The following is a 23,653-nucleotide window of genomic DNA, read 5'->3' on the forward strand; positions in this document are numbered from 1 at the left end:
ATGCGGTTTCAAGATGAACTCAACCTCGAAAAGGAATTCAATTAGCTGTGCAGTTAGCCCTTTGATCTTGAATAATTGGTTGAAATGGATATTGCCAGTCACTTGAAAATAAGGTTGTTTCATTTAGAATTCAGCAAGTTTCTTAGAAAATTGTTGTTAAACAGGTTGACGTTCCACTGGGAATGGAATAACAAAGGCTTTTGGTAGTTTGTGGATCGAGATGTGATTCGCTTTTTGAGTAATAGTTTCTTTCATTTGGTGTGCTCTTCCTGGAGCCGGTAATAGGAAAAATTTGGTGCATTCTACTTTGCTGTTATGGTATTTACAATCCTTGAATTGTTTGAACCTGACTCTCATTATCTGTCTTCATGGTCTTGAGGGTATTTTGGATATCGTGGAGGTAACTGACGATGAATTCGTCTCTTGCCTCACCGATCTGAACACGGAGTTTCCGAAGCTACAAGAGTGCTTGGTTAAACGGTGCCATTAAGTTTCAACTGTCTTTAAACTTACTACTTCAAGTGCAATTATCAACTCCTTGCAAAATTGTTGGCTTTCTCATCTACAAAAGGCAACTCTGGTATTCAAGGAAACATATAATTAGGTTCCACTCACTACGTCAACTAAAGCAACTGCATCTGGAGCACTTACCAGGGAAAATCGAATAAATAATGACGTAGTACGAGGGGATTTTTTTTCTCACTATTGCCATCCTGTGTTCAGTTCCAATTTCGTAGTAGGAGACAGACTCAAAGTCAATAGATTCCTGTCCTTTTCTATAGAAATAGGCTTGGTCAAGTGCTTAAAAAAGAGGTGACCCGAATGATTTCAATGAATTGCTACTTGGTCAGATTGGAACAATTGGATTCGAAAGGAAAGAAAGACTGTGAATGAAGAGGGCCGCCCATGATCGATTGGATTCGGCAAATAAAGTAGAGGGCCCGCCCGTGTCACCACCAGTCCACCGAACCAGCTGTAGATCGCTAACTCTCTTGTCGACGCCCGGAACTTATGTACGAGTTAAGAATGAATTGTTCCCGAGTAGAGAGGGCAGGATAAGGATTCAGTAAGAAGGAGAGTCTACTTATGGAAATGCCATCCTCTCTTTCCTCAGTAACGGAGTGACTAGCTACCCCGACTTTTTATTCCAGTTCCATTCTTACTGGTGCAGGAGTCCAAAGTGCATCTTCCAACTCCCTAACTGCGTCTTCCATGAAGTTCGGGAGACCCCTCACGTGCCGCTGCCCGTGAGACTCGCCTTTGTACACTTTGCGCACCGCTTCGACTAGACCCCGCTACTACCTCGTATCCAAATACCTGCGATCTAGCTCATTCTTTTTTAAGCCCTGCAAGCCTAATAGAACCTTGTTTCCTGGGCCAAGTCAGCCTATAAGTAAGTAGGGCTGAAGACAATTTGTTTGTTAGTTTTTCAATCTTCTTCCTTCTATGCTTAGAGTAAGTGGAAATGACCTCCTTGATCAGCAAGTAAGCGAGCGGTAGTTCAGTCTCCGACAAGTGAGGCAGAATAGCCCCAGGTGTCCTTTTCCTTCTAAACTAGCTGCTCTCGCTTGACTCTTCTAGTGAGCAAGCAAACTGGTCGGGGAACAGGGTCGGATCAAAGTAAGGAATGGGAATAGCACTCACTCGTTGAAGGTAAGCCAGAAACAGGGGTTGTCCTCTCCCTTACTTAAGTCCTAGTCCATCTTTTCGTGCCCCAAAGGGGAAGTCAAGCAATAATGAGGGAACTTGACCCACACCTGACGAAAGAGTTTGGTTGCTCGAAGGAAGCAGAAGCAAAACCTGCTTTCTTTCTGTCCCAACCTCCAAGGGTTCCTCCCTGTATGACATAGTCCATTGGATTGGGGCAATGGTACGCACCTATGTTTGGTGTCCCCTCTCTCACTTCCTCGTCAGATCCTGGTCCCAAAGGGCAATACATTGAGTCAGAAAGACGGGGGGCTTTCGTAAATTCCATTCTGTAGCCGAACTAGCCCCTGGATCAGCTCTCATAGTGGGAGAATCAGAGTCAAGTTAGGCGCAAAAGAGGGGGTTGACATCATTCGTCGTGATTGGATCAATCAGACTCCCCCACAGGAAATGCCAAGGGGCGCCCTTTCTCATTATCATCTACCGCCCATTTCTTCATCATCTGCTGCTGCCTTAAGTGCGTAAAGTAGGCTCAGCTTCTTAGGTTTCTAAATATCTTGTAGTAGCCGAAGGTAGTCCAGTCCGCTTGTTAGATTGAATTGAATCTTATATAACCTACGTAGCTAAAGAGAAAATCATAATAGTCTAAGTGGACCTCTCAAAGGTATAAATAAGTAGACATTAGTCTTACTGGTTTGGTCTTTTTCTTTTTTTGTTATGATGCCCACATTTCATACTTCTCAATTCTTATTTATTCAAGGGTTCGTATGTACTGAGTGACTCTAGGTCTATTCAGATGCAGCTTCAAGAGAGCTTTATTCGGCCTTTGTATGACCGTCTTCCCTTCCTGTCTATCTCCTTCGGTCAGGTAGTTCTGCTTCCGATGCCGGAGGAGCACGGTGGGATAGAAGGGTAGTTTCTGAGTTCGAGATGTCTGAGCTTGGAGGTTCCGCTTCTCTAATGTGATAATAAAGCAACAAGCAACGCCGCTCCCGTGCGCTCATCCCTTGCTTGTTCTTGAGCGCTAGTCATTCATCCCTAGCTGGGTTCTTGGGATATCTTGATTCTCTTTATGATGATGTAAGGGTCGGCAACAATGAATAAGGAATCGATCGGAAGTTCGCGCCAATCGATCTTCTGTAGGAGTAGGAGGTAGCGCGAATCCCCTCTTTCTTCGTTTAGAAGAGTGCTGGACCTCCACAACGTCAAACCATAGAACACAGCTCCTTTCGGTCGAACCCTAGGAAAGACGACTTTACCTTTTTTGTAGATAGTCTGAGTTCGAGCTACTGTAGTCTCCCCCGTTGACCTTCTTTTTTAGATAGAATCCTCAATGAGTGGAAAGGACTCCCAGACTTGCTCCACAGTACTATACCATACAGAGCCGCGCCCTTGTGATATGATAAGAAGAAAAGGGGCCAGGCCGCCCTCTTTTCTTTTCTGCACCAAGCCTTCTTGTAAAATCGGGTGTATAGCTCAGTTGGTAGAGCATTGGGCTTTTAACCTAATGGTCGCAGGTTCAAGTCCTGCTATACCCAAAACAAAAAAAACCACTCTTGTATTCGTAAGGATGCATAGTAGCCTTCAAAGAGCACTCTTTGGCCTTGAGAAAAGCCCCTTTCTCATCAACATCTCGACTTCGCTCGTTGTTTGAGGTCAGTATAAAGGAGATCAGATCTGTCCCGGGAATCGAAGGATACAGAAATATGGAATCGAGCACAGATTATAGGAAACAAGCAAACAGAACAGGTTGGATCCCATCTTTAACTGCACAGAGCAGCAGCCTACTATTGATTGATGATCTTACCTTCCTGAGAGTCGAGGAACAGCAGATGAGATAGCCGAAAGGGGGGACCCCGGGTAATAGGTTTCCTTTTCCAGTTTAGGCTTGAGAGAAATCAGGAACTGAACTGAGCACTCCACAAGTATGGATTGGATTGGATTGTTTCATTCTGATACCAACTTTCATGCTGGAAGATAAGGTTGCCATACTGGGAAAGGGGGAAAGGAAATAGGATCCCCTCTCTTCTCTACAGGAATGAACTTCTCCTCGCCGACCACTGGCACTATACTTAGGTTAGGCGCAATAGGTGACTTAGGTTGGGTTGTCTGGATCAATCCTACAACGAATAGCTCTCTTTCCTTTTAATGGAACACTCACTAGATTCTGCTAAATAAGGATAACTGCAAAGATAAGCCGGGTCATCCGAAAATCAAGGAAATATTTCCTGGATTTTCTGCATGGCATATTTCCTATCATTTCACAACCTACTTTTTTTCTTAGTTAGATACTATAGCACCTTCCCTTCATGGGGAGATGTTTATATACCATCTAAATTCATTCATTCATTCATTACTTACTTGCTCTTCTTTCCCAGTGATCGGAATAGGGATTTCCATGGATTGTAGGCCCTCGATTGTAATGATGGTATCAATGAAAGATGAAATAACATGATACTATTTAAAGCAATGGTTGATAGAGCGAGGTCTAACCTTGATTGGGTAGACCGAGAAGCAAACCACTAAGCAACTGGACTGCAGCCCCGAGAAAACAAGCAGTTCGGAAAAGCAAGTCAGGAATACGGTGGTGATGCAGCAACGATACGCATTCCCGCAAGGGGTAGTGAAAAGCCATTAGGGGGAAGAGATAGGTTTCTTATTCTAAGCCAAATTACTATACCATAAGGAGATTACCATTATGAGATGACACTTGAGAGGGCACTTTAAAGTGATTGAACCCACTTTCCATGTTAGTTTAAGCAACAATATCGCTAGGGACCAAAGTAGTGAAAACGGCAGCTCCATTTTCCAAAACTTTCTGTCTCATAAGACTGTGAAACCACACAATTTGACATTCCCCTTGGGAAATAGGGAAAAACAGGCCCCGGATTCCGATAACTTATGTCTCGCCTAGTGGAAAAGTACACAATTGACTAAGAAGATTGGAAGGTGGTACGAAAATACTCATCGGGTCTTTCGTTCCAGCAGTCATGATATAGCTTCTAGCTTTGACCGCTCTTAAGGTGCCCGCACTCTTGGCTTGAATCGCCGACTTGTGTTTCGGTTTAACCGAAAAGAAGAATCCTATCATTTCACCCTCCGGTGGTCCCGGTACAATACCGATAACCCCCGAAACTTTCCCGGTGGCCGAAACTGGACTTCCTATATATAATTCTTCACCTCCGGACCATTCCGGAACTCCTCGTGACGTCCGGGATCTCATCCGGGACTCCGAACAACTTTCGGGTTTCCGCATACTAATATCTCTACAACCCTAGCGTCACCGAACCTTAAGTGTGTAGACCCTACGGGTTCGGGAGACATGCAGACATGACCGAGACGCCTCTCCGGTCAATAACCAACAGCGGGATCTGGATACCCATGTTGGCTCCCACATGTTCCACGATGATCTCATCGGATGAACCACGATGTCGAGGATTCAATCAATCCCGTATACAATTCCCTTTGTCAATCGGTACGTTACTTGCCCGAGATTCGATCGTCGGTATCCCAATACCTTGTTCAATCTCGTTACCGGCAAGTCACTTTACTCGTACCGTAATGCATGATCCCGTGACCAAACACTTGGTCACATTGAGCTCATTATGATGATGCATTACCGAGTGGGCCCAGAGATACCTCTCCGTCATACGGAGTGACAAATCCCAGTCTCGATTCGTGCCAACCCAACGGACACTTTCGGAGATACCCGTAGTGCACCTTTATAGCCACCCAGTTACGTTGTGACGTTTGGCACACCCAAAGCACTCCTATGGTATCCGGGAGTTGCACAATCTCATGGTCTAAGGAAATGATACTTGACATTTGGAAAAGCTCTAGCAAACGAACTACACGATCTTGTGCTATGCTTAGGATTGGGTCTTGTCCATCACATCATTCTCCTAATGATGTGATCCCGTTATCAATGACATCCAATGTCCATAGTCAGGAAACCATGACTATCTGTTGATCAACGAGCTAGTCAACTAGAGGCTCACTAGGGACATGTTGTGGTCTATGTATTCACACATGTATTACGATTTCCGGATAACACAATTATAGCATGAACAATAGACAATTATCATGAACAAGGAAATATAATAATAACCATTTTATTATTGCCTCTAGGGCATATTTCCAACATTGAGTCCCGTCGTCATCATACCCTTGGCCACTCTCATTGATCATCTCATCCAAGACTTCCTCATGAAACATCGGATCGGCCGGTGTCGGGGTTGGCGTTTTATCAAACAGGTTGCGGGCATCGGGTAACTTGGTCGGGGTTACCACCCGCGAGTGCTTCCTTTACGCCATAGGTGTGACACTGAGATCAATGCGGGACACCATGGGGAAGACCGACACGTAGTTACTCATTCCCGTCGAGTCGTCCCGAGGCGACGTGGAGAGGTGGGACGCGGTCAGGTCGTGTCCGGGAAGGTACCGGTACGTCGGCGGAGTTGTTGACATGCGCGACGACTTTAGAAGTGGTGGGCAGGCCGCCGACGAGCTCGTGCTGGCCGCCACAGACGAGCGGGCCAGGGGTGTTTGCATGGGTGCAAACTCACCCTAAATTTGGACTGTAAATGGGTCGCGGCAGACATAAAACGAACACCCGTCCGTTTACGTCGGCGCGGATCCAAACGAACGTGAAGGAACGAGCCGCGTCCTGCGTTGCAGTTAGGCTAGTCATAGTGGGGAGTAACTTAGACTAGTAACATACATATGTTACTAGTCTATATTAGTACCTCCATAGTGGGAAGTGTGGTAGGTGTAGTAACATACATAGCTACATTTATTGCTTTGTAGACTCATTTTGTATTTGAAAGCGTTATGTGATGATAACATATTATGTTACTCTATTTGCCTTCTCCTCTTTAATTACACGACACATCATTTTTTTTTTACTTATGTGGCATGTATGTTACCACTTATGTTACTCCCACTATGACTAGCCTTAGCCTTAACGCGCCAAAGCGGGCCGTCATTGTTTCTAATCAGTGGTGGAGTAGTGGTGCTATGAAGCTTTGACAATCGGCGTCTGGCTCGTGTACGCTTGCACAGTGCGGTGCGTGTTTGAGAAGATCGTGTGGATCGCCCGGGGCCGGAGCGGCGGAGCCACGGAGGAAGGAGACAAAGACGAGGGAGAGGCCGTCGTACGTGTGGCCGCGCCGCGCCCCACTGTCGAGCACAGCGCCGCGGCGGTTTTGACCAACCGCTCCCGCTCAGCTTCACGCACCCCCGACCGACAGACACGGCGGCGTGTGGGGCTCCGGCCGGCGTCTGCCGCAGGTACGATTCGCCCGTCCATTGCTTTTCTTCTCTCACCGGAGTGCCATGCCCTGCGATGGTAATTGTTAAAAGCTCGTGATGGCAAGACCGACATCGATGGATGGATGGCTTCCTTCCTTTACCATCAAGCAAGCAAGCAAGGCGGATGCAGCATGTGTACTACTCCTATATGTGTGTGTGTGTGTGCAGGGGAGGGTAAAGGAGTGGGAGAGGGGCCATGGTCATTAGTGGTGTCTCCCAAAGGGCGGAGCAGGAAGGCACGGCAGATCAAGTGGCCATGACCCTGCGAACGAATGGGTCGGTACAGACAAAAAGACCTCTGTTTCTGTCGACGCATCTTGTCCGTCCGTCCGTCCGTCAGTGATCAGTCCATCACCCATTGACCAACCAAACCAACCAGGCGATAGATACAGAATTACAGAGAGTAGGTCCATGAATCAGCCGACAAAACCACGCTATCGGCATCACAGTGCACGGGCTGTTCCCACGACACGACACGACAGGGGCAGCAGAGCAGAGGTGTAACTACTGACTGACTGACCCTGTCCATCCGGTGTTACTGTTGATAAGTAACCCATCCGGTGGTCACTCGACCATGATCGTAGCATAATTCATCCGGCCGCCAAGACAAACAGGCAGACACGACCGTAGGATAATTCTTGCCGGACCCGCAGTTGAGTGTGACAGTGCCTCTGCACTGAAACAATGGGGCGATGGGTCGGGTCAAAGGTGATGAATCAATTAACGGACGGAGCAGACAAGAGGAGAGGAACAGAATCACGAGAGGGGCCGGCCGATGCATCATGCTGGTGCTACGTACTGGTACAGCCGCGGCACCATCCCTGTCTCGCCAACTTTTGCTTCCTCACCCCCGCAAAAAAAAAAAAAAAAAACTTTTCCTTGCTCACAGTCGGCCTCTGTGCTCTGCAGTGCCGCGCCTCCTCGATCTTGTCAAAAAGGCTTCCCCTTCCCTTCCACGACGCGACGCAAGCCCGGCCTGCCCCCGTACCCTATAACCAAGGCGGCATTGCATTTGCATTCCACCTACCTACAACGAATTTGGCGGAGGAAGAAGCGGCAAGGCAAGGCATGAAGGAGGCGGCGGCGGGGGTGTCCCCGTGCGCGGCGTGCAAGCTGCTGCGGCGGCGGTGCTCGCCGGGGTGCGTGTTCGCGCCATACTTCCCGTCGGGGGAGCCGCACAGGTTCGCCAGCGTGCACAAGGTCTTCGGCGCCAGCAACATCAGCAAGCTCCTCCAGGTCAGCACCGCACCTTACCATGCTCGCTTGCTTGCCGCCCCCGCCCATGGATGCCAATGCTCCGCTCCATACCTGTGCGCCTCTCATCTCAAGATGATGGCTTCTGTTCGCCATGCCCGTCTTCTCCGCAGCATGTGCCGTGCTGTGTGATCACAAACAAGAAGATCACGCAGCTTCCTCTCTTTTTACTTAGAAAAATATAGACCATCACCATCACCATGTGCTGTCTGTCTAACTCTAATCTAATCACAACAAAGAGGTCTGGGAGGTGGCATACGCCTCACACCAATATTTGACAAAAGTTTGCTCCTACGCCTGCTTCCTTAGCTGCTGCAGTCCATGTGTCTAGAGTTTTCACATTTGCACTTTCTTTGCTATGCTATGCTTGACGGCAGCATCCATCCATATGTATCAACATTCATCAAGCATGGGCAGCAAAACTTACTATCACTTTCACTGCTCACTGGGGTCATCCCTGTGACTGTGAACCTGTCCCTGAAGCAACGCTACATGTGCAGTGTAGTCAATTTCAAACTTTTTTTCGATAAAGGTGGTCAAATTAAACTAGATCGATTGCCCAAAGACATGCCTAGTTACTACTATAAGATTTTCCATCACTAATGCTCCCATAGACATGCTTACTACTCGCGCTACAGCTAATAGGATCTTACTAAATCTACAAAGTGTTGGCTATGTCTCCAAACGAAAGCTTCTCCCTCCCATGTGATAATCCGTCCCAACAGTCAGTAAATCAGTGGCGTACGGCCTAGCTCTCTCTGCAGCAGCCAGTCATCTTCACACAACCACTGCACATGCCTCCCACCTCAACAGAAAATTCAGAAACTTTCGGCCGCACCAAACATGTTGCAACCATCATCTTTCTCAACTTATTAGAGTCATAGTATCGTTCATGTGTGCTAACTATTACTAGGTAGGAAACCGCTTCTCTTTTTTTTTTCATTCTTCTTCCGTCTGAAACTAAGCATGATGTATGTGTGTGTGCAACCTGCAGGAGATTCCGGCGGAGCACCGGGGCGACGCGGTGAGCAGCCTGGTGTACGAGGCGAACGCGCGCGTGCGCGACCCCATCTACGGCTGCGTCGGCGCCATCACGTCGCTGCAGCGGCAGGTGGAGTCGCTGCAGACCCAGCTCGCGCTGGCGCAGGCCGAGATGGTCAGGCTCAGGATGGCCAACGCCTACGGCGGCGGTGGGAGCAGCGCCAGCGGCTCGCCGTCCTCCATGTCGTCGCCGACCAAGGCCACGCCGGACCATCACCACATGGCGGTCGACCAGCCCGGCGTGATGGAGCTGGAGCTCGAGTGCTCCAGGTTCTGGTCCTTCTGAAGGCTGGACGACAAGCTATTATATTACTTAGGCTGATTTAGTCAGTGCGTGATCAGGTGATGGCTTGGTATATATAGAAGTACCACTAGTATTTAAAAGTAGCATAATATGGTGACACCGGGAGGAAGGCGAAGGCAGAGGAGAGGCCCTTCCTTCTTCTCTCCTATACTTAATCCAGCATTTCCAGGGATTTTTGGCTGTGCTCCTGTTGAGAAGGTAGAAGAAACACTCATTCCTACATGCTACAGATATCTTGTGTGTGCTTTCCTTTGTGATGCTACCCATTGCAAGAACCATGTTGCAATTTGAATTCTACTTAGTTCGACTCCGCTGCTGCGGCAATGCAGACTGCCATGTTTATGTCAGTCTTGTGTCAATTGTTGCTTATCAGATGATGAGCATTGTAGCTGAAATTAATCATCTTGGCATGAAATGTTTACAGGTTTTCTGCGATTTTACAATGCTGTCTATCTAGTTCATGCAGAGCAGAGCAAGAGAAATATGTCTATCAAGGGACCAAGTAGACATCAGATAACAACTGCAGCTTTATCACAAGGCTTCAAATAGCTTCAGGTTCTCTTGTGTGCTACAATTATACAATGCTGGTTCAAGTGAATGGACGATCTGGGAAAACAAAGTTGAGAACCGGATTTTGCCAGATTACAACTTGTAAACCCCTTCCTGCTCAGGCAGATCCAATCATCTCATGATAGAATGACCCAAAATTGCAATTGAGCATCGCATACCAATCTAGATGACATTAAGCTATCCAGCGCGATAACTTCCTACTGTCTGCAACTCCAACAAATTAAGATATTTGTTACCACAAAACCCTCTCAGCGCAAAGATCGTGGATCATGGAAGTGCTTAATTAGGTAGGAAGCCTTACCAGAAGCACAGCGCTTGTGAATCCTATGCCCTACGGCAAGCTGCGGTTTAGTAAGCCTTGGAAAGAGAGGTACAGATCTTTGCTATCTGGGCCAAATATCTCTTCAGCCTTCTTGAGGGTTTCCTGGTTCAGATGTAAATATGGCAAGTCATTTATAGAGGTTCATGGCACAACATAAACTCATTTCATTAACCAGCATCAAGATGCAGACGACCAACCTCTCGTGACTGCTTATGAGCGTTGAGCTCTTTGATGTTCGCTAAGAACGCTCCAAACTGTTCATATGATAGACGGCTCCTGGAATAACAATGGCGTGCTTTAGCGATTTTGATACACCCATCTTAGCTGCTGTTGCAGATGTAGAGAGTAGGAGATCAACTGACCTGGCCTGGCGGAAAAATTCTTTTCCATCGATACGAGGAGTGCGACCTGAAAAACCAAGCATCAACCATATTAATGATATCATGTTGTACACAATCATTTAAGGCACAACATAATCTTCAAAGTTCAGAATAAATGAAACCTGGATTGGGACGTCCCCTTGGAGGTGAGTTAGCTGCAGACGACTGCTTGCTTGAATACCATGGTGTCATTGACATGTGTCCTTCAATACGAATTCTTGAAGGCGAGGTAGCTCCAGATATCAACTTTGGTGTTGCTGTGGTGGACATTCCTCTTGGAGAAGCAGAGGTGGACATTATATTTGGTGTGGCTTCTGGCGTAAGGCGTTGGTTCATGTGTGGGGAGAGGGCATACTTTTGGACTGGAGGCCTTGCCACTGTACCAAACAGATTTGCCAAAATGCAGAGGATTAAATCATAGATAGCTTGAGAACATCGAAATAGACAATCAATAGGATGTTAAGAAGACCTTCTCTTGTCGTGCTTCCAAGATCCCCAGACCCATTCAACAAATTTGCTGCGGCGTGGCTGATAGATCCATCTTCAATATTCAAAAGATAATAGCAGTCAGGGATTCATGTCAGGTATTTCCAATTATGATACATAGAACACATAAGGTTTTTCAGGATAAACCTCCACAGGACGATGTTTTGGATGATACTGACTGATCACATGTTGTAATGTCAACCGTTTCTTGTGGCTGCTTGGAAAGATTCAGCAGAGAATTAAAGGAAAAGTGTCAAACATTGCTGCAGACTAGCAAGAAATAACATATACGGAAAGAGATTGGATAATAGCATGATTATTTACACACCGATGTACTATCATCGCGGAGTGACTGCATCAGATGCCTCTTGAACGACTCCAACTGATAATAGAGCAAAAAGTTCAGAATGTTGTCAAATAAATAAAAGAAGTTAAAGGAGAAAAGAAACAATAGAACCAGAAAGCAATCATCTGACTTGGTCCTTTAACAAAGAGTGCCTTGCCTTTCATTTGTTACAGAAATCTATAAAAACGCACACATTTATTCAATCCATGCATGCATGCATTTTTGCCACAATGCTCTAATCTTCTTAATTCTGGCAGGCCACGATGCAAATGAACATAGTTGCTAATTTGGTGAAATGTATTTTAATTTCACCAGAATAAAAATTCAGCTGACCGCAGGCTGTCCTTGATTTGCTATCATTGTTTGCACATGGCATTAACTATGTGAAGAATTCCCTTTTTCTGTCAAACCTCACTCTCATCTGTTGCCTGCCAAAGTTAGAAGTCACTCTTCCCTCGTACCACTAAACTTAGTCTACTACTACTACTAAATAGTCCAAATTCGTAAACACTGTAGGAGTTTGCAGACAGACGCACCCAGTGAGCTGCTACATTATTACCAAGTCATCAACTGAACCAATCAAAAATTACTCCATAACAAGCTTCCTAAATGGGGTCTTGTAGAACCAGCCAAAGCCAGGGTTGCGCATGAGTACATAGACAACATCTTCTGATGCGAGGGGGTAAACCTTGTGCAGGTCGCGCGCCTGCTTCTTGGAGGTCTGCGCCAGCGAGTCCCGCTCCTTGCTCAGCTGAATCTGCAATCTCAAAAGCAAGCAGCAAAAGCCTCGTCAGCCGACGGAAGCGGAACCAAACGAGAGCGGAAGGAAAACAGGAATCGAAAACCCACTGACATTGTCCTCGAGCGCGGCGCGGAGCCTGGCGTTGGTCTCCTGGAGCGCGCGGTCGAGCAGCGCGACGCGGTCCCGCAGCTCGGCGTTCTCCCGGTCCCGCTCGGCGGCGCCCTCCCTGAGCCGCGCGGCCTCCCGCTCGAGGCCCGTCACCCGGCCGGCGACGGCCAGCGCGGTGATGCGGCGCGCCAGATCCAGCTGCTCGTAGGGGTCCCGCGGCAGCACCGCCAGGACGCCGTCCGGCAGCGCGAACTCCGAGACCCCCAGCCCCGCCGCGCCCTCCGCCGGTGGCATCGCCCGCCGCGGCCAGACGAGATCTCGGCCGCTTCGGAGGGGATGGGAGGGAGCTGGCTGAAAGGGACCACTGCCTGCCGCCTCGCCGCTGCGCGTGGAAAAGTTTCGATTTTGAAATGAGATTGGGGGGCTCGGCGGCGGAAGCGAGGTTTCGAATTGTTTTGGGGTGGGCACGGGGCGGGGGAGGGACCTTGCCTCGGTCCTGTGTTTGTTTGTGTTTGGGTGGACGGACGCCCAGCCCAGACATAGCAACGGAGTATGTTTTTGTTTGGGAGTACTCTTTGATAAGAAAAATATAAGAGTATTTAGATCACTTATAAAATACCTCTGGAGTTTCGTCATATGAAACTCCGGCATGAAATGAACTCTCTTTCGGCGGAATCTCATTTCATACCGGAGTATGAAACTTCGATATGAAACACGGCAGAAAGCATTTCTCTCGGGCTCCGGGAGAAAGTTTTCTCGTTTGGAGCTCGAGGAAATGGCCTCCATGCTGCCCTTGGATTCGTGCCGTATGTGTTGAAACTGAGATTTGCACACGGCCTTGCAAAACCCTTTCTTGTGGGCGTGGTTTTCGCAGATTAACCAGACAGCTCTCTTCTGCCTTCTTTTTAAGAACCGGCGCTCTAAGAGACACGACTTGAGAAAAGAAAAGAAATGAAAAATCCTTCCTCTGCGCCGGTTTAAACTCCATCTATTTTGAGCAAGCATTTACCTTCGAAATGCTCCTGATTACAGATATGCCCAGATAAAATGGCCTACTCAACGGTATGCCTTTTCCACAGACCATTTATTCCATCACTGGATTGTTATATAGCGAATGGGTTATGCAACTGGCCTGTGATGCGCCACTTTCGAATCCCCGATGAACCATAGCAGCACAAGACCTTTCCTTGGCCCAAAACCAGGTGAACAAAACACTTGGTCTAGGGACGGACAACATGTGCAACAAGTCATTCCATTCGTCTACAGCATTCGGCACTACTAGTACCACATGTCACACCTCTTTATCACCCACTGGAGTACAAAAAGAATCGCACAACACTCACTATCAAGAGCGTTTTTGTACAAGGCTCAGACGGCACCAGGAATTTACACATACTACTAGACACAATTCAGCATGCAGCCTTACCCGACAACCAAAAAGAGAGAGACATGTATGGGAGACAACATGGCAGCATTTCCAGCCGACGCCGGTCCGCAAGCTGCTATGCATGCATGCATATTCGTCATTATCCTTTGATGAGCGGGTTAGTACCATCAGCTTAACAACACAGGACCATCCATTGGTCCAGTCACCCGCCGCGGCTCGGCATTTCATCATCTTTTTATATGGCCCGCCTTCGTTTTCATCTCCATGGTTTCTATGTCACCTGCTCGTTCTCGTTTCGGGGCGGCTCGGCGTAGTCCTGACCGTGGTGGTGGTCGCGGACGTCCCTGAACATGGAGAAGAAAGAAACTATGCCGTCAGAAGCGCCGCCTCCTAATAACCACAGCAAGAGGGAGCCGAACGGGTTCAACGAGCCCGAGGCTGCGGGGGCGTTGCCGGCTTGCTCGAGATTTTGATCTTCGTACTGGAGAGGGTCGGTGGCTGCCGCCTCGGCGTTTTCATTCAGTTGCTGGCCCCCCTCTTGTTGGTTCCTCGTCGGCTCGGCCTGGGCCAGTAGGGGATCCGCTTCACGAGCTGCGCCAACGTCGTCGTTCATCGTGCCGGGGTCCCTCACGTTTACCCTCGCGATATGTAATGTTGAAGTGTAGATGGTGGAGGATGTGATCTGAACACCAGTCTGTTGGTGGATATGAGCTCGGCTCCTGATGAATCTCTGGAGGGCTGGCACCTGAAACACAGCAAGCCAATCTCAGGTAAATATCATGGGTGACAAGGAGACGTCGGGGCTTTTGAACCCATTAGCCATTATACTACAATCTTCCCACCATCCTATGTGCACCCTATCTAGCTCGGTAGCTATATGAGATCAAAGCAATCTTTGCGATTTATAATGCATGAAAAGTGTGACAAGAGATGCATCTTAAGCAGTTTTCAGAATCTACAAATGGAACACTTCATCGTGCCCAAGGGAACAAAGTGTCAACTGGTATTTACATGCTCAGATATGAAACAAGACAGTGGCAAGCCCTGAACAAAGAAGAGCGAAGAAAGTACAAAGCTACAGAGACAGTCGGATCAACTCACCTCAAAACGATTCCAAAAGTACAGGATTAGATGCTGCATGAATGCTGCCGTGGCAGAGAAAGCCAGGTACGAGAAGCCTGATAAAGAAAACACAAATATGCAAGTCATTTAGCTATAGGATACCTAAATTAGTTTTTCAATAGTATGTTCCAGAAAAAAACATATCCAACTACATACCGTAGGTGTATGAGAAGAAGTAGATGTGGAAAACCAGGAAATACAACAAGAAGAAGCGCGGAAAGAACTGCATTGATATAGATGTGCGCACACTGCAAAAGAAGAAGAATTAAAGTAGTTCAGTCTAAAGTAACTTTGTATGCATGACATTACTGCCTGCAAGTGGATCCCCACACTCCCTGTAAAGCTTTCTGTATCTCTAAGTAAATCTAACTGCTCTTGCAGTAGTTCAGTGAACAATCCTAGTTATTACTTGAACAATTTTACATGTGCATACTGTAGTAAGATCCCAATTCTGTAAAAGTAATCATAAAGCATATTCCAGCACTATGGTCACCTGATCATCGTGAACAGCTCACATAACCACACAAGAGTCAGAACAAGAAATGCGAGCAACTGGTCATCGTAGAACTCAAACAGAAAAAAGAGGATCCCAATCATGATCTACAGAGACAAGAGTACAAGAATTTGTGTTAAGTATACAGTTATACATTTTCAACAAGAATTTAAGTTAGTTAAATACATTGAAGTGTTTTGCCATACCGGAACAAAAACCAGTGATTCAATGACATGCACAAATATCAGTTGAAATGTGGGCAGCTGGTGGCGTGCATGGTGTTGAAGCTGCACTGAAAATTTCAGGGAAACATGCATTATTTATTATCCATTCATGAAAGTAGTTTCTGCAACCTACAGCAAGAAACACAAACCTGTGAACCTAAGCATGCGGGACTGTGTTTCCCTCAGGGTAAATGAAACAGACATGGTGGTTGTGAAGAATACAAAGAGTGACATTAGAAGGACACCACATTTCGTCACAAAGTAATCTGCAAACAGCAAATGTACAAGACATCAGAATTCAATAGACATAAATGAGGAAGGAATCTTGTGAGACATGTAAAGCAATAAAAGGGCTGTTGCAAAAATTGAAAATATTGTGGTTCCACATTTTCTACTCACATTATGTTGCAAGATTAGCAGTACAAATCTCATCAGGTACAAAAACATTCATGCCAATAATACACCGTGTAAAGACAGACACAACGTGTAGTCAGGTCAATTTTGAGAGAACAGGTTAAGGAAACAATATACAGACCTCCGAATCTTGTAGGGCCTGTTGGCGGTTCATGCCCATAACTAAGATCATAAAGCTCCTTTGTCTGAAAGTTATATAGATAACCTGCATATTATGCCAAGGGGGAAACCCATCTATCAAAATGGGTCGTCTTAAAGAACAAATAAAGATAAGACTCCTAACATGTGACATTTGACATGCTTCCAAGCAAGTCCTGTGCGTTTATCAAGGACTAAGTTAGCAAACATTACATAGAGGAACTATGACAGTTTTAAGACCAGCATAAGCACAGCCATATCAGAAGTGTACCCTGGCCAGGAGAATTCACTAAGCTGTTTGTAAGTATAGTATCATAACCAACAATGCTGTTTATCAAAAGCTGCTGCCACCTGAAAAGAAAAGGGGGAAAAGGAGATGTAAATATCCGCTTGCAGTTCACTTCATCTTAAATAAATGTGTTATCCAAAATTTGTCTCCTACCAAAAAAATTGTCATGATCAACGATATTATTGTCATACATGCAAATTGTGTATTATGCATAAAAATACTAACCCCGCATATGGGGGGTAAAATACTTAATAATTACCTGTTCCCAAAGCAAGGATTTCGAGCAGAAATTGTGATGTTTATAGTTCGGACACCATGACTATTTTTGGCTACTTCAGAAAGCAAGAAATATCCCTGCAGAAAACAAAGTAAGACATAAGAAAGGTCTTACAGTGAATAATAGCAGAACTACAAAGCCAGCACATGTATACAATCATTGATATTTTTTTTCTGGAAGTACAATCAATCAAACATTGAAGTTAATGGTAATGGGCCTCCAACCCATGAATGCCTTCATGGAGTCATACTAAGAAGAGAAAAATGCACTGGAGCTCTCTAAACTGTTGTGATCCTCTCACTTTCCTTCCCGAATACTTAGTTTACATTCTGCGCACCTAAGCTTGCTTTGTTTTGCTCCATAACTGCCATCTGCAGTTAACTAACAGATCTCATTGGCATGGCTTCCAATGAGCCTAGTTTGTGGCATCACATGGTATGATGTGGCTACACACAGGGGTCTATGCAGACAAGTCATGACACTAAATTTACAACTGTATTAATTTAAGATTTCTAATTGACTACATCTGAGCCATACTCCCAAGTATAACTACGTCAAGCAAGCGACCAGTCAGCACAGCGACACGAAACTCTACCTCGCCGCACAGCATGGGGGCCTCGACACCGTGCACCAGATCATCGCCGAAATGAACATGCAGATGAACAGCACCGGGCAGGAGTTCGACAGCGAGGTCGCGGAGAGCCGTGTCAGTGTGGCACCATGATCAACTAGCCCAATGAAGTGGAGGAGACAATGCGACTCATCACCGCCAGGAGTTTACATGTGAGCATTCTTTTTGCTATCCCCATGTATTCCACGCAATTACTTCTCTTCCTAAACTACAGTAGTGTCTTATCCACAACAGGACCATCTTTGCCACTGTGATGCCTGTCTCAAGAAAGAAGGCATATCCCTCCTGTCGTTCCATGCCAGCACCCAGATCACATAGACCGTTAGCAAATCATATTGGTGTGTGTGAGTTAGTTTTAGGAAAGACATTTTGAACCTATCAAAACGAACGCAAATGTATGAAGCACAGAATATCAATTGAAAGTTTTGAGAGGTAGGTGGAGAACCACACAACTTTAAAGAGATGTGATGCCTTTTTCTCTATTAAGAACGAACTACAAACCCAATCGTTCTCAGTAAAAATTGCAGCTAGGAAGTTCAATAAGTCGTGAGGCACCATAGTGCACTGATAAAATGACTAATAAGCCAAGAACCTTACCTTCTCCACACCATATAAATAGGTAGGCTCAAACGATTTGCTTCTTTTCTCAAACCACTTCACTGTAACAAACAACATAACCTAGTGAGAAGTCCGAGGAAATAAATACTCGAAGTTTAGCAACCAGCAGAGAGTTATAAAAATTTCTACAGGCACCATTGTAGGAGGAAGAACCAGAGAATATGGCCATTTTACAGCAAAGAGAAAACATTACCAATGTTCGAAAGAAGATGATCCATGCTTGGTAATTGAAGATCCTTAATGAGGTGGAGGAAGTCATCCCAGTTCGATCTGACCTGTCATTCATATATGGGAAGAAAAGATCAACCCCTAGTTAGAATATATGCATGACTAATAAACGAGACACAGATATCAGCACAGCACCAGTCATGAAAGAGCAACTCCAAAACAGAAAATCATGATGTCGCTTTATGGGATTCAGCATGGAGAATTATCTTAATAAGTATCCCTTTTATTAATCAAATGATATTGCTAGCTTGCATGTCCAGACGTGCTCCTCATACAACAAACTGAATCACCTAACAGTTTTTTTTAATAGCACCTAACAGTTCTGTTACTTGCAAACATGATCCTTCAAGGACCAGCTGTAGAAGAAATTTTTGGAAAGGAGCTACAAATGCAAAGAGTTTATGACACTGATCAAACTTCTTACCATTAGTTGGAGGGCATTATCTGAAACCTGCTTTATGTTCCTCCAAAATAAGGCAGCACGAGAGTACCACTTTCTGGATAAGTATGTAGCCGCTGCTTTGATTGATTCTTTAGCAGATAAAGGATGATGTACAGAACCCTCTCCGGTTGTCTTCAATTCCGGTACCCCTGGAATGATTGCAGTAACAATTGCGTCAGCTGCATTCTCTGACTGTGGTTCAAATTCTTTGTGTCCATTCCAAGTTCGAAACATAATCTTACTCCTTCTAGCTCCAGGACCAACCCAAGTTGACAAAAACTTAGATGCCAAAACATTGAACTTATCACCATTAACCTCTAGAATTTTCTCAGCTGAACGCCCCAGGTTCTGGAGATCCATAATATAAGACGCACCTTTGCTGGCCCATAGTCCACCACTGATTATCTACAACTCAAAAGCAGAGTAGCACTTTACAGACGATACGATAATACCAATTGGAAACATGGACATGTATTGCAAATAGGAACAACAATCACGGGGAACATTATTGTACTGGAAATCCAAGTATGCAAGGAGGAAAAGCATAAATACATACCTTGATTTGGACTAGTTGTGCTTCACCAAATTCAATCCCAGTGAACTCACTTGAGCAGCCCGGCTTCGCATGGAAAAGACAACTCAAAGATTAGAGGCTACACATACACACTGGACAACTATGGACCAAAAATAAAACAGAAGGAACAAATATGAGCTACTGAGCACCAAATAGAATGGCTTGGTATTCTTGTTGTTTTCTTACTAATCTAGGGTAGGCCATCTGGCCCCTCACACGCGTCAAGCCGCAGGCACTGCAGCAATTAACGTTCACGCTCCAGTGCATGCAGTAGCATGGCCAATCGGGCCGTGATGAGCTCTCCACATGCGGGCGGGCAACGTACTGGCTGATTGATTTCACATTTGAGTTGCAGCTCTATATAGTGGCCGATTGATTTCGTATTAGAGTTGCAGCTGGTTGGGCTATATAGTGGCCGGCTGACTTTGCATTTGAGTTGCAGCCCGTTGGGTCATTTACTGGCCGATTGATTTCGATGCAACGGCTCGAACAATTAATGTGGATGGCAGGCCAAGCGTCGCAAGCGCTTCTGCGTGCTGGCAGGCCAAGCATCGCAAGCGCTGGTCGAACTAGGAAAACGCCTTCTAAATTGGAACAAAACAGAAAATTAAGCGCCTTCTTATTAGGAACAGAGGGAGTAGGCAACAGTACTTAGAACTTTCTCATTTAGGTGCAGACTGTATCATAGTAAAACCTAAGCAGTTGGCATAAAAAATTGAAGAAACATTTGCCATGAAGAATGCAAGCAAAGGACATTATAGATATCAGATATGAAATTAACGCGCTGATGATTTGACGAAAGGCGGAAACAAAAGCACATCCGAGACTTTTCTGCTGGGCTACACTAGGGCAGAATGCATGGTGTTCACTATTCAGGGAAATCAATTGACCAAAACACATCAAAAACAGGACACAAGACGAAGTTCAAGTTATTAAAGCAGCCTAATCAGCAACCAACACTGGAGTAGTCTAGCAACAACCATCCATAGACCCTCTCGTAGGAAACGAAGCTGGTTCACGAGTTCCCTGTCACGAAATCGTCAAAATGCTACGCCGATTTGACCAATTTCGTAATCGAATTGGCTACACAACAGCACTGTTGAGTTGAATTCAACAGAAGCCCTGTCCTAATTAATCGCGTGTGTAAGATACTCCTAGAAAAGAAGGCCAGCTAGGGCACCGAATTAAATTCTTCTTCCTTCGGCGAGACAGAGGGGGGGCCAGGGCGAGGCGGGTGGCTCACCTGCTGCACGAAGTTGGTGTGCATGACGACGAGCAGGCAGAAGAGCGCGACGGCGCCGGCGAGGTAGAGGTACTCGAGCGCGAGGCGGATCCGCGGGGTGAGCAGCTGGGACAGCATCCCGGAGAGCCGCGCGTGCACCCGCAGGAACGTCTGCTCCGGATCCATCCCCCCGCCCCCCGCGCCGGCGCCGAAGAAGCTTCGATTCGGCCGGGGGAAGGCAGATCGGGAAGGGATTCCGGGAGCGAGCTCCTCGCTCTCCTAATCTTCCGGCCCTCGGGGAATTGGTTGGGGATTTGAATTCTGCGGGGCAGTTCGCATGTGATGCCTCGATATTTTTTTGGTTTGTTTCGTGTTGGTTGTGTTTCCTGTGGCGATGATAATCCAGAGAGGGAGGGGCTTTCTTGGGGAACGGGCCAGTGGCATGTGTCAGCGTGTGTAAAAGCGGCGGCACGCACACGGCAACTCGTACCGGTGGCGCCGCACATCGCTTCTTCTGCGAGGAGTACTACTACCTAGTTACTTTTTCTTTCTTTCTATAATAAAAGTAAGTAAAACGGGCAGACAAAGTAGGGCAAGGGAAATCACCATTTCCTCGTCGGCCCCTTCCCCTTGCGGTCGTCAGTGCGGCTAGAATTGGACCCTTCACCACTTCAGGGCCTTTGACTGGTGCCATTATAATGGACGCGGGCTACAAATGGGAAGTATTCCCATGCAACTGATACACGGTGGAGTATTCCCGCGCTTCCAGCATGATAATTATACGGTCTAGTTCTAACAATATAGACCCGCCTTATCCACGGACCCACCTGATCACGTGGCGTATTTTACCCGACGTGCAACACATGGTGTGGGACCCACCAAGGTCACTTCCCATCAAGAGAGATCATGTGTATCGAAACCCCTGGTGATTAAATGATTGCCTCCACGATCCCTGTGTGTAATTAACGTACAAGCATGGGTAAAGGGGGCGATTTACTGACATGCGACGGCTTTAACCCGTTGTCGTTTCGTTTTTACCCTAAATATAAAGGGGAGGCGTCAAGGCAAACACTTTACGCTCTCATTCCTCTATTCCTCTTCTTCCTCATGCCTATAGGCTATAGCCCTCGTGCCCTCCCACATTCCTCGCCCAGGAGTAGCGTTTTAGCTTGTCCCCACCCCCGATGGCATGGCCGGAGCAGGGAAGCAGGGCAAGGAAGGGAAGGCGACAGCCACCAAGATGAAACCGGCAACAAGGGCCAAGGCTCCTTCTTTGACAAATGGGAAATGAAGGTCGTCCACCATGGACAAGGCCTAGCTGAACTGGCTAGCCGAAGCGTATCTTCCGTCGCCGGAACACGCCTCCGCATGCTCCTCGCTGGTCACCAGGAACGGTGGCTCCTTGCCATCACGACCCCCAAGCCGCGCGCAGCTGAGAACGAGCGGGTATGATTCATTCCCCACCTTTTGCCGCCCTCGGCTTTTTAATCCATCCCCTCCTCGGGGGCCTCCTTCATTTATATGGCGTGCAGCTTTACCATCTTGCCCCAAACTCCATACCGCACATCGTGTGTTTTTGTGTTGTGCGCCCCACCTCGGCCTGTAGCACAAACATTTTTGCGTCAAGCTCTTAGCTAATGGCTCTGGGCCATGCGAGTGCAGTGCCGCATCCATCAACAAGGTTCTTGGTTTTGGCTATTTAAGCGGAGCCTTCACAGAAACCAACAAGAAGCGGCAGGGGGAATGGTTCTGCATTCCAAACGTGCCATTGGGGCCTGGGCGGGGAAGCTTCTCATGTATACGAAAAATGTTAATAGTGTGTATCAGAGAAAAGCAGACATCAAAAACATGTATTTGAAAATGTTAATAATGTATTTGAGAAAACAAAGAGAATCGGGAAAAAACAAGTAAACCAAAAAAAGAAAACAAAAATAAAAGAAAACCCATGCAAAGCAATGGAAAAAGTTAAACCCGAGAAAAAAAGTTAAACTCAATAACGATATAAAGAAAACCATAGAACAGAAATAAAAATGAAGAAAGCAAAAAAAAACAGCGAAATCGAGAAAGAAAACAAAGGAAAACCAAGGAAAAAAGAAATGAGAAAACCAGCAAAACCCGTGAAAGAAAGAAAACCGGTGGAAAAACAAAGAAAAAAGAAACCGAAGAAAAATAGGTGAAGAAACGGAAGAAACCCAAAAAGAAAAAGCGGCTATCTTTTTTGGTTCCTCTATTATGTATATATGTATTAATTTTTTTATTGTTTTGCTAGTTCTGCCAAAAAATATTGACCATGAATCAAAAAAGTGTTTATCGTATATTTCAAAATTTGTATGTAAAAATGTCCTGATATACACAAAAAAGTACAATGTGTATGAAAAAAGTAGCGATCAAACACAAAAATTGGGGGAAATATTAAACATGTATAATAAGATGATCCTGATGTATATGAAAAATTTATAACGTGTATCTATAAAATTGAACATCGAAACATTATTATTTAAAAAAATGTTGACCCTATATCAAAAGAAATGTTAGCCGTATACTCCCTCCGTTCGGAAATACTTGACGTGGCTTTAGTTCAAATTTAAAATAAAATCACGTAAATTATTTCCGAATGGAGGTAGTTTATCAAAAATATTAATCTCGTATAAATATTGTTCCCTATATATACGGAAAAATAAATGTATATGAAAAAAGTAGTCATCAAACATATCTTTTTTCAAATGTTAATCATGTATTTGAAAAATGTTAAGCATCTATATAAAAATGTTCCTGAGTAATACAATCAATGTACAATATCTATGAAAGAAAGTAGTTGTCAAACACATATATTTTAGCCATGCAAAAAAACACATATATTTTAGAAAAATATTAATCATGTATTTTAAAATGTTAAACATGTATAAAAAATGTTGCTAATGTATACGAAAATGTATAGTGTGTATGAAAGAAAAGTAGACATAAAAAATATATATTTGAAAATGTTAATAATATATTTCAGGACTCGGCGAAACCGAGAAAGAAAAACAAATAAAACCCCAAAAAATGAAAACCGAAGAAAACCCATTCAACAGAATGGAAAAA

The 23,653-nt window shown here is 45.7% G+C and overlaps 3 protein-coding genes and 1 non-coding gene across 7 annotated transcripts; 2 read left to right on the forward strand and 2 right to left on the reverse strand.

Moving 5' to 3' along the window:
• Positions 1 to 3,112: 3,112 nt before the first annotated feature.
• On the forward strand, positions 3,113 to 3,185 carry TRNAK-UUU (transfer RNA lysine (anticodon UUU)). The gene has a single exon. It is a non-coding gene; the product is annotated as a tRNA-Lys (tRNA).
• A 4,710-nt stretch (positions 3,186 to 7,895) lies between these two features.
• Positions 7,896 to 9,805, forward strand: LOC123095629 (LOB domain-containing protein 4). Its single transcript, XM_044517157.1, has 2 exons — positions 7,896 to 8,193; positions 9,206 to 9,805. The coding sequence occupies exons 1-2, from the start codon at positions 8,026 to 8,028 to the stop codon at positions 9,536 to 9,538; spliced, it is 501 nt and encodes a 166-aa protein (XP_044373092.1). The 5' UTR covers positions 7,896 to 8,025; the 3' UTR covers positions 9,539 to 9,805.
• Positions 9,806 to 10,051: 246 nt separating this feature from the next.
• On the reverse strand, positions 10,052 to 12,994 carry LOC123095628 (uncharacterized protein At4g15545). Of its 2 annotated transcripts, none has more exons than XM_044517154.1 (10): positions 12,514 to 12,994; positions 12,349 to 12,417; positions 11,643 to 11,696; positions 11,462 to 11,531; positions 11,298 to 11,369; positions 10,951 to 11,205; positions 10,811 to 10,856; positions 10,646 to 10,724; positions 10,428 to 10,550; positions 10,052 to 10,330 (listed from the first exon to the last, which is right to left on the reverse strand). In XM_044517154.1, the coding sequence occupies exons 1-9, from the start codon at positions 12,802 to 12,804 to the stop codon at positions 10,458 to 10,460; spliced, it is 1,029 nt and encodes a 342-aa protein (XP_044373089.1). In that variant the 5' UTR covers positions 12,805 to 12,994; the 3' UTR covers positions 10,052 to 10,330; positions 10,428 to 10,457. The 2 variants fall into 2 exon arrangements, with proteins under 2 accessions (XP_044373089.1, XP_044373091.1); XM_044517156.1 differs by having other exon boundaries at positions 11,462 to 11,528; positions 12,514 to 12,993.
• A 754-nt stretch (positions 12,995 to 13,748) lies between these two features.
• LOC123095630 (membralin-like protein At1g60995) lies at positions 13,749 to 20,996 on the reverse strand. 3 transcript variants are annotated; one of them, XM_044517160.1, is made up of 16 exons: positions 20,591 to 20,995; positions 19,330 to 19,392; positions 19,016 to 19,178; positions 18,756 to 18,922; positions 18,297 to 18,378; positions 18,083 to 18,144; positions 16,837 to 16,931; positions 16,560 to 16,639; positions 16,272 to 16,355; positions 15,886 to 16,002; positions 15,719 to 15,804; positions 15,513 to 15,619; positions 15,176 to 15,267; positions 14,999 to 15,075; positions 14,380 to 14,642; positions 13,749 to 14,241 (listed from the first exon to the last, which is right to left on the reverse strand). In XM_044517160.1, exons 1-16 carry the CDS (start codon positions 20,753 to 20,755, stop codon positions 14,169 to 14,171), a joined length of 1,776 nt encoding a protein of 591 aa, XP_044373095.1. In that variant the 5' UTR covers positions 20,756 to 20,995; the 3' UTR covers positions 13,749 to 14,168. The 3 variants fall into 3 exon arrangements, with proteins under 3 accessions (XP_044373095.1, XP_044373094.1, XP_044373093.1); XM_044517159.1 differs by having other exon boundaries at positions 13,749 to 14,642; positions 19,148 to 19,178; positions 20,591 to 20,996; XM_044517158.1 differs by having other exon boundaries at positions 13,749 to 14,642.
• Positions 20,997 to 23,653: the final 2,657 nt, after the last annotated feature.

Source organism: Triticum aestivum, chromosome 4D (assembly GCF_018294505.1).
Source record: "Triticum aestivum cultivar Chinese Spring chromosome 4D, IWGSC CS RefSeq v2.1, whole genome shotgun sequence".
Taxonomy (NCBI): domain Eukaryota; kingdom Viridiplantae; phylum Streptophyta; class Magnoliopsida; order Poales; family Poaceae; genus Triticum; species Triticum aestivum.